Here is a 9814-nt window from a genome sequence, read left to right as displayed (position 1 = left end):
GGGCTCACATATTGGACTGGAGTCTCAGTCAGGGCTCACATATTGGAATGAGCAAATGAGACTTCAAGAGAAGGCGCTTGATAACTCTTTTTCTGTAGTAGTTTGAGATAGAGTCTTATGTAGCACAGGCTGTCCTCTAGGTCACTATGTAGTAGAGGATGACCTTGATATTCCTGATCCACCTACCTCTACCTCTCAAGTGCTAGGGTAGCAAAAAGTATTTTTATAAGTATGGAAAATTTCAGATACAACCTCCCCGTTTTTTTGGAGAGAGGGTCTCAGCCTGCAGCCTAGGCTATCCTTCTGTGTCAATTTTCTAAGTGCTGGGATTCCAGGCGTGGATCACTTGGCACATATGAAAACCACTGAGAGACTCGTGTAGTGTGTGTCATTTCCTCTAGTCATTATCCACCTAAAACAATTGTCTATATTTTCAGGTTTTGTTTCAAGCTGTCTACTCCTAACCTTTTCTATTTTATGCTTGAGTATTTTAGTGAAAATTTGGGACACCATCTCACCTCACCTGCAGATAATATGGAATGTAGCCATAATTGTCTCTGGATGTTTGGTTCATAAGCCCTAAGCTATCATTGAACTTAAAAAGAGGTAGAGGCAGGAGGATCAAGGGTTGAAGGCCTTCTTCACTACATAGTAAGCTCAAGAATAGCCTGGTACACAGCGTACCATGTCCCAACATACAAGCAAAAATATCCTTTCAGATCATGGTATGTTGGGTCCATATTTAAGTTTCCCTCATGAATAGCAGATTGTATTTTTATTTTACATTTTTTTTGACAGAGGGTCTCATCATGTAGTCTTTATTGGTCCAGAACTCACTATGTAGGTCAGGCTATCCTCAGACTCAAAGAGGTCTTCTGGCCTCTACTGAGTGCTGGGATTAAAAGCATGGATCATCATGCCTGGCTTGAAAATTTTTTTATTATGTAAATTTTAGAAATCCACAAAATACATAGACTAATAGAATGAATCTCCTTTTGCCCATTTACCTCCTCCCTCCAGGATTACCAACCCACACCCACTGCTTTAGCCTCGATGTGGCAGCTCGCATCTGTCATCTTGCTGTTTGGTTGGTTAAGAGGAGAATCGTAATAACTTGAAGACAGGCTTGGGTTATGAAGTGAGACTATGTGTCTCAAAACAAACAGATATTCCTACTTCCACCTCCCACGGTGTCATGCTCACAGATAAGTGAGTGAATAGAATTCTAACCTAGCTTAAGCCTGTTTCTGTGTGTAAACAAAGAGGGAAGGAAGTGCCTGCTGTGTGTTTTAGGAATTAAACAAGAAAAAAAATGCTACATTGTCATAACCTGTATCATGTGAAGAGTGTCCACCTCAGTGAGTATTGGAAGTGGCTCTATGTGGATTTTGTGCTACAGAACATTAAGTTCCAATGCCTTATTTTTAGTTTTTCTTTTTTTATATTTTTATTGGTTATTTTGTGTATTTACATTTCAAATGTTATCCCCCCTCCCCAGTTTCTCCCTTTTTTGTTTTTTTTCAAGACAGAGTCTGTGTATGTAGCCTTAGCTGTCCTGGAAAACCCCCCGCATACTGTTTCATCGATCATCCCACATGCTCCCCTGATACACCCCTTATTGATCTTTCAGTTTATAGGCTAGCATTATATCCACTCATGGAAATCAGTCATTTCCTGTGGGCTCTTTCTGCAGAGGCTGGAAATTTTAAGGCTATAACCTAGAAGTGGATTCAGTTTGTTAAAAGGTAAGTGTGTAAAGAGAATAACTGTAGCCCATTTGCAGACTGCTCACCAGTGGTCCTGTCCTAGTCTAGGGAGTCTTGGCAGTGAACCAACGGTGTTAATTGTAGGTCTGAAATTTTTATGGTAATTAGGGATGAAACTGGTTAGTTAGTTAGTACTCAACCCATCTTTTTGATTCCTGGCTACACAGATTGACTACGTTTCCTGAAACCCATTTGCTATGACTATCTGTATATCTTGTTTCTAGCCAATGGGAAGTAGGAAGAAGTGATCTGGGTCTCTTGTGGGCTAACCAGTAACTCCACTGTGAAATATCTTCCGTGTCTTCACTTTTTATAGTTACTAGATGCGAGGAGTCTAGCATAGGTACCTGAGGTCTCAGGAAATGGAGGTTCCAGAAGTATTCTTGAGTCATGTTGGGCTGTGATGAGATTAAAAAAATTGATTTTGTTACCCTGTAAGACTTCTTTGTTGTTTGTTAACAGCAATTTGGCTTACCCTTACTTGTTCTGTGAATGCTTTCCTTTTCAGAAACACGAGCCATTGTAGAAAATTTGATTCTGTCCATAAAACCAATCACAGTCCTTGCTCAACTCTGTGTTGACTCAAGTGCTGAATAACTAAGGTAAGCATTTTTCCACGCCTGGCTCTGTATATGGTGCTGCATGGGTGAAGGCAGAAAGGTGTCAAGTTGGAGGACAGCCTGGGCTCTACAGTGAGAACCTATTTCAAGAACAAAACAAATTGAACACCAAACCCAAAATAAAACAAAGAAAAACAGACAAGCAACAACAACTTAGTGAGAACCTATTTCAAGAACAAAACAAATCGAACACCAAACCCAAAATAAAACAAAGAAAAACAGACAAGCAACAACAACAAAGAAACAGAAACCAAAACCTCAAAACAAGGAGATAGTTTTCTTTAGCTCTTAGCCAGAGAGAGAGAGAGAGAGAGAGAGAGAGAGAGAGAGAGAGAGAGAGAGAGAGAGAGAGAGAGAGAGAGGGAGAGAGCGCCAGGCTTGCTTTTTGTTAATGCTCTGTCCTGGGAGTTAGCACACTAATTCAGTAGGTGTAAGGTAAGAGTCAGCCCACTCTTTAAGATGAACATTAATCCAGTCATGAGAGTCGAGCCCCTATGATCCTAATGACCTTCCAGCTGGACTCACCCTCTTAAAAGTTAACTACCTCAGTACTGGCTCACTGGGGACCAAGCTTTTAGCACATTATCCTTTGGAAAAGAAGCCATAATAGCAAGACAGCCAGTGACTTATGGTCCCATTGTCATTAGTGGCTTATAGGGCACATGAAAGGTCAGGAATTCCATGACTTCCCTTTTCTTATTAGCTTAGAATGAAAGAGGAAAAGGAAGCAATAAAATGTTTACCAATAAACTTGTTTAGAAAACATTAAGTTACACACACACAAAAATTCTAGCTAAAGGAGCACTATCCTCTTGCTGGCAGTTCGGGGAAGACAACCCTTAGTGACAGCAGCTAATTAAGCTCTTATCAGGAAGAGCTTCATTTTGCCAGGCACAGGCAGGGTGACTCTAGATAAAAGCTGCCTGGGAAAAGCATCCCTGGTTTGTCTCAGATAACCACGATACTATGTTTTCATTGTAAATCTTCCCATTTGTCCAAACAACAAAACCTTGGAGTTTCTGTCTCTGTGAAACGTGTTTAATTGCTCAAAGTGGAACTCGTGGGCCCCAAACCTACAAGGAACCCACAGATAAAAGCATATGTAAGAATGCAACATTATAGGTCAAACCTATGGAAGCTGAGGAGATTTCTGTACAGGTTCTTCTTGGCATTAGCCAGAACCAGTTGTATGCTATGGTTAAAGACTTCTTTATTGGTCTCTAATGACTTGAAGTGATTTCTCACTGGGAAGGTATAATAGTGCCATACAAATAACTATTTAGGAGGGATCTGTGTGGACCCTATTAGCTCCCTTGTTGCTAGAACTGGGTTGGAGACAAAGACTTAAGTCTGTCACCACAATCAGCCAGCTTCTTATTATTCCTATCTATGTTCTTTCTCACGTCAGAGACTACAAAACACACTGCTACCTGAGAAGTTTCAAGAAGTCCTGAATTTGGGAACAGAGCTCTCAAACATGTTTGCATTCTGGGGAGGGCGGAAGGAGTGAAGTGAGCTATGTTGTTCTTGCATAAACACACCTGAATTCAGAAGTGGGGGCTGGAGAGAAGGAGGGAGAGACGGAGGAAGGGAGGCAGAGAGAGACACAGAGAGAAACAGAGACGGAATAGGGTAAGATCCATTTCTTTTTCATCTTATCATTTCTGAGAGCTAGGAGGGGTGCCAGTAGTACTTCAGTATTTCTTCTTTTGAGCAGAGAGTAAAAACTGTGGCCAGGGGAATAGAATTCCCTCTCATACCGATAAAGATTTACCTGAACTCAGTATCAGCAAGAAGAAAAAGTTAAAATCAAATAAATGATTATTTGGTGTCAAAATTGAGCACTCCATTAATTTCCACCCATTATTAAAGTTTTTTCTTTAGAAAAGATACTACTACTAATAATAATATTACTACTGCTGCTGCAGCTGAGTAGCCCTAGCTGGCTTAGGACTCCTCATGTAGATCAAAAAATTCACAGGATCTGCCTGCTTTGGCCAAGTGCTGGGGTTGAAGGCCTGAGCCACTATGACTGGTTTAGTAAGAACCCCTTTTTTTTGGTGGGGCTTCTCAGACACATTTATTAATGCCACATTGTAAATAGTACTAGGTGAGTGCACAGCGATGTTCTGTGTTCCCATCTAACACAGATGGCCTCAGTTTAGCTGACGTGTTCATCTTGAGTGGACTCAGGGAGCAGTCAGTGATGGCCATGGGCAGGTGCAGGACTGGAACCTTTCAAAGCTTTACTCCTTTTATCGGCACTCCTGATTTTATAAACGATGAGGCTCATTAACCCCACTCCTACCCAAATTTCCTGGAAAACCTGGGTATAGTAGGGTTTCATGGGGACCCAGACTTTCTTAATAAAGGTTTGAAGCATCTCAGCAGAACTAAGGTCACAGGCAACACCAAATTCTGCAACAGAATGGGAAAGGTCACAGAGCACGCAGGCGCCGCGCGGGGCCTTCTGCAAGAACACTTTTTTAAAGTGCTGCTTTTCCTTCGGTGTTTTCTAGGTTAAGTATTACTACTCCTGGACCCCTCCTGAATGCGCCCCTTCATCTTTGTTCATTATGATCTCTCCTGTATCCTGGAGGCTTGCATCAGAGGCTGTCTAACCCAGTTTGCTTTTCCTCACTTAGTGTCTTCTTGCTGCAGAGGAGTCTCTGGTGTGCTTACTGTTCCCAGGAGCACCCTTTCTCCCCACCCCCACTGTCCCATCCATTTACCCTTCTCAGCTCCATTTAGTCTCAGCAAACACCAATCCTCTTGTTGAGTCTAGCACTGGTTCATTGATTTGCTTCTAATTTCCAAACTCCCACAGTACTTAGCCTGGGGTACACAATTTAGCACTTAATTATATGTTGTCTCATTTAGTTTTATTTGTTGTGCTAATCCTTGCCTTTTCTAGTGAGGTTGTTGACTCCTTGAAAGCTACATACCTTGCATATTTTTTTAAAAACATATTCTTTGAAGCACTCCAATACCTACACAGTAAGCACCCCCTGCCTTATCAATAAATTCGGATTATTTTACTTATAGATTGACAGGCACAGATGTGAGATGTCTTACATAGTAACATTGTAATAACCCACATCGTAATACCTGCTGCTTGATAAATATTTGTCAACTTTATTGAACTGGCTTGAGTAATGAAGGAAGTGAACTCCAAATGTGGTGCCCAGTTGGATAAATCATACCTGCTAAATGAAGATAAAAATGCCTTCTTGTTGGTCATAGTGACTGTGTTAGTTATTTCTCTGTTGCTGTTCTAAAGTCACCATGACCAAAAACAGTGTACCAAAGAAAGAGTTGATTTTGGCTTATGGTTCTAGAGGGATACGTGTCCATGGTGGTGGGGAGACATGAAGGCAAATGGCAGGCATGGCAGAAGGAGCAGAAAGCTGAGAGCTCACTTCAACCACAGCCATGAAGCAGAGAGTGGACTGAAAATGGTGTGAGGCTCCTAACTCTCAAAGTCTGCCTCCAGTGATGCTCCTCCTCCAGGAAGGCCACATTACCACCCACACCTCTCCAAACAGTGCAACAAGCAGGAAACCAAGTGGAGGTAGGAGGATCATAGAGTTGAGGGCAGCCTGGTATACAAAGTGAGGCCTTTTCTCTCAAGAAAGTGTCTTCCTAATTGGATGTGGTGTTGCATGCCTGTAACCGCAGGAAAGAGCAGGTAGAGGCAGGCAGATTGTAAGTTCAAGGCCAGCCTGTGCTACAAGAGGCCCTGTCACAAACATCTATCTATCTATCTATCTATCTATCTATCTATCTATCTATCTATCTATCTATCTATCTCCTTCCTAATCTACCTTAGAATTACTATCAGGCTTACATGAGATAGTGTGTACAACAATACCATGTAAAGCTTTTTATATCATCCCACTAGAAGAATATCAGTGGCTATGGTATCCTATATTTGTTCTTGCAGGAGTCCTTGTGGGAAGTGAGGCTTGTTGCCTGTCACAGAGAGCAGACTACTCTGATAAGGAGGTACTCTCCAGGAAAGCTAAAATCAACTGGAAAAGTAGGAAGAGAGTAACTTATCTCATGGCTTCTATGTTCCTGAGAAGCCATGACGGTCATGGAAAGTGTGATGAGATTTTGAAGTCAAAATTCTCTAGAGCTAGACAGTCTCCACCGTCTCTCTACTTCATCCTTTGTGTATTGCTGCTCATCTTCTCTCCCAGAAGTTGTGACGCAAAATGTGGAGTGAGGAATGCAAGCTTTGAAGAGAGAAATTTTCTGCATTTGTAAGCAAACCTGTGTTCACCTCCTGGTGAGTGCAAAGCTAAGACAGGCAAGGGCAGGGCAAGACATATGATTCCTGAAATGTTAATAACGTTACTTGGATAAGATGAGTTATGTCCAAAACAGTGCCTTTCATGAACAAAAGAGCATGGGGATTATATTCCAGGAGTGGACACATGCATATATGAAAGCCCTTGATGGGCAGGCACATTTTTGAGCATACTCAGTTTAAGGTGCTAGTTCAAGGAGAAGACATACATTTCTGGTTATACTTAGCTTAAGGTCATTTAGCCAGTGTTCAAAAAGCTACAAAAGACAGGCAACTCTTTTGGACTTGATCAGTTTGCCTGATAATAGGCAATAAATTCCTGTTAAAGATAACAGAAATGCCTCTGGGTATGTTCAACTTTCATGCTAAAGTCTTATGAAACTTTAAAAGAAGAAAAAATAGACAGGGCATAGGAGCTTGTCTTTCACTTTTCACTTTTTCATAGGAGCTTCGCTTTCACTTAGTTGCTAACATGCTTGGGCTGAATCTCCTTTTTCTTCTGTGGTACTGAAAGGCAGATTTGTGCTTTTTGGCACATGCTGGGCTAATGCTGTGCTACTGAGTCATAGCCTCACCATGGATCTTCTTCTGTATATTATTTCTCCAGAGTCCAAAAGGGAAGTATAACTCTGGCCATAACTGAGGTTGACACATTTCTTTTTTCTTTCAATATCTCTTTCTTCCCCTTTCCTTGTTTGCTTCTTCCCCCATCTCTTGACTCCTTCCTTCTTTTCTCTTCCTTCTATTGGTCCTTATTTTAGTTGACTATAATAGCAAAGTGTGTTTGTTTATAATTGATAGCATTTCTTGACTTGTCTTCGGCTTTTGCTTTTTTGTGTTGCTACTGTTCTTGAGATGGGTCTTCTCTCTAGTGGTCTGCCTCTGGAGTACCGGGATTACAGGTGTTTGCTACATCTGACTGCTTCATGCTTTTAATAAAAAGTAAACTGTCTGGAATGGAATATTCCTCTCTCTCTCTCTCTCTCTCTCTCTCTCTCTCTCTCTCTCTCTCCATCTCTATCTATCTATATCTGTATCTATATCTATCCCTGACTGGCATGAAACTGACTTAGTAGTCTAGGCTGCTCTCAAACTCACAGAGATCTTTCTGCTTCTGCATCCTGAGTTCTGGGTTTACAAAGGTATGTGCTACCAGCTCTAGGTCTAATGGGTCCTTTGATGAGTGTTTAACCACGAAGAGTTTTCCCCTCTTTGGTTAGTGTTTTGCAGTGAAGCATGCATGTACAATGGTTACATTTGTGCAACTCTTCTCAAGAACAATGGTACTTAAGATTTTTCTTTTGAAGCCCAGTGTGGTGGCACATGACTTTTATCCCAGCACTTGGGAGGCAGAAACTGGCAGATCTCCATGAGTTTGAGGCCAGCCTGGTTTCCATAGTGAGTTCCAGAACAGCCATTGCTATGTAGAGAGACCCTGTCTTAAAAAATAAAAACAGATTTTTCTTTTGGAAAAACTGTAAATATACAAGACTTATACTGACCTTTTCAGTGTTGTTGTGGGGCAGACCTTTTTCTTCTTTTTGCAGGCTAGCTTGGAATTCACTGTGTAGCTAGAGTAGATTCAAAATTTTAGTGATTCTCCTGCTCCAACCTCCTAGTGTTAAGGTTACAAACATTAGCCACCACACTTAGCATAGACTTTCTCATCACAGAGGTGCGGCTAAGAGCAATAGCCATCAGGGAAGAAGGCCATTTGAAAACACACACACACACACACACACACACACACACACACACACACACAGTTTTTAGAGTTCTGAGTTCTAGTGTTGACTTTTTTGGTAGGAACTTGGACAAATTTTGGACAAAATTAAAAAAAAACTGCTACTTTTCCTGCCAAAAGAAGTGTTTTCTGAGCCAGAAGTCTTAATAAAAGATCTTGTCTCAAAAATAATTTACTCCTTCCAGAAAGCAAGGACTCTGTGTTACAGAGGTCAGTACTTTATGGATTTAAGAAGCATAAATTTTCCAGATAGTGTCTCCCACCAACTGTTTCCCAGATTTCAGTAGAGTAGTGGAGCAGAATGGACCTCACATCTGAAAAACAAACAAACAAAAACCATAAACGCCTTTTCCCACTTCTTTCCTCTAGGACTTAAAAGTACCTTCTGGCACTTCTCAGTAAGGTTCAAAACCAGATCCCAGCCATACCCGAGAAAGTGACCTAATCCCATCATTTCTAGCATGGTGCTGAGACCCCATTCATAAGAACATCTCAGTTCTTTAGCTTTGCAGGACTTTAGAGGAAGGGTATTCCAATTTTTCGTGACTGGTCCCTTTTCTAATTGGACACCACATCCGTTTGGGACTCCTAATGAGAAAACATCTCAGTTTTCTGTATCTCCTGAAAAGCGCTGTTTTTCTTGTGTGTGTGTCCAGATGTTCCCTTGCCTGCCAGGGTGGAGAGCCCAAGATGCCCCTCAGGAACAGCGTGGGCTTGGAGGGCGTTGGCAGCTGCTCTCCTTGCCTGGCTTCGGTTGCAGAGCAGGTGAAAGGCTTGGGAGGGCGGCGGGCGGAGTTGGGTTCCTTACCTGGCGAAGGGGCGGAGCGGGGCGGGCTTGGGGGGAGGGGCCCAGGTGGGATTCTGGGCTGTGATTGGTCGGCGCCGCGCCTGTCTCCATGTGCCGCGCAGCGGAGGCACAACATTCAAGCCCGGGGGGCGGGGCCGGCGCGCTCTTGGAGGAAGCGGCGGCGCTGCAGCTGCGGGGCGTGGGGGCGGCGGCTTCGGAGGCCGAGGCGGTGGTGGTGGCCCTGGCGGGAGGCACCAACACCTCGGCCAGGGAAGGCGCTCGGCTCGGACCCTACAGAAGGCCCTATGGAGGTGGCGGCGGGCGGAAGCTGCGGCTCCGGGCCGCCGTTAGTGCTGAGCGATAGCGAGCAGCAGTGCTACTCTGAGCTCTTCGCGCGCTGTGTGGGCGCCGCAAGCGGGGGCCCCGGACCTGCCCCCCCGGAGGCTACCAGGGTCGCCCCCGGCACTGCCACTGCGGCCGCTGGTCCGGTAGCCGATCTGTTTCGAGCGTCGCAGCTGCCACCGGAGACATTGCACCAGGTATGTCTCTGCGCTCTTTTATCCCTCACTGGTCTGTGGGGACAGT

General features: G+C 43.4%; 1 protein-coding gene across 1 annotated transcript; it reads right to left on the bottom strand.

Moving 5' to 3' along the window:
* Positions 1-4586: 4586 nt before the first annotated feature.
* LOC114616090 (ATP synthase subunit ATP5MPL, mitochondrial) lies at positions 4587-4769 on the bottom strand. The gene has a single exon (XM_028761622.1). It carries the CDS (start codon positions 4767-4769, stop codon positions 4587-4589), a length of 183 nt encoding a protein of 60 aa, XP_028617455.1.
* Positions 4770-9814: the final 5045 nt, after the last annotated feature.

This window comes from Grammomys surdaster, unplaced genomic scaffold (assembly GCF_004785775.1).
Source record: "Grammomys surdaster isolate TR1022 unplaced genomic scaffold, NIH_TR_1.0 131, whole genome shotgun sequence".
NCBI classification, from domain to species: domain Eukaryota; kingdom Metazoa; phylum Chordata; class Mammalia; order Rodentia; family Muridae; genus Grammomys; species Grammomys surdaster.
The sequence above is the reverse complement of the archived record's forward strand: the minus strand, read 5'-3'. Positions and strand labels throughout refer to the sequence as shown.

Coding starts and splice junctions, on each gene's coding strand:
- LOC114616090 (XM_028761622.1), bottom strand. CDS start 4,769: ATGCTTCAAACCTTTATTAAGAAAGTCTGGGTCCCCATGAAACCCTAC.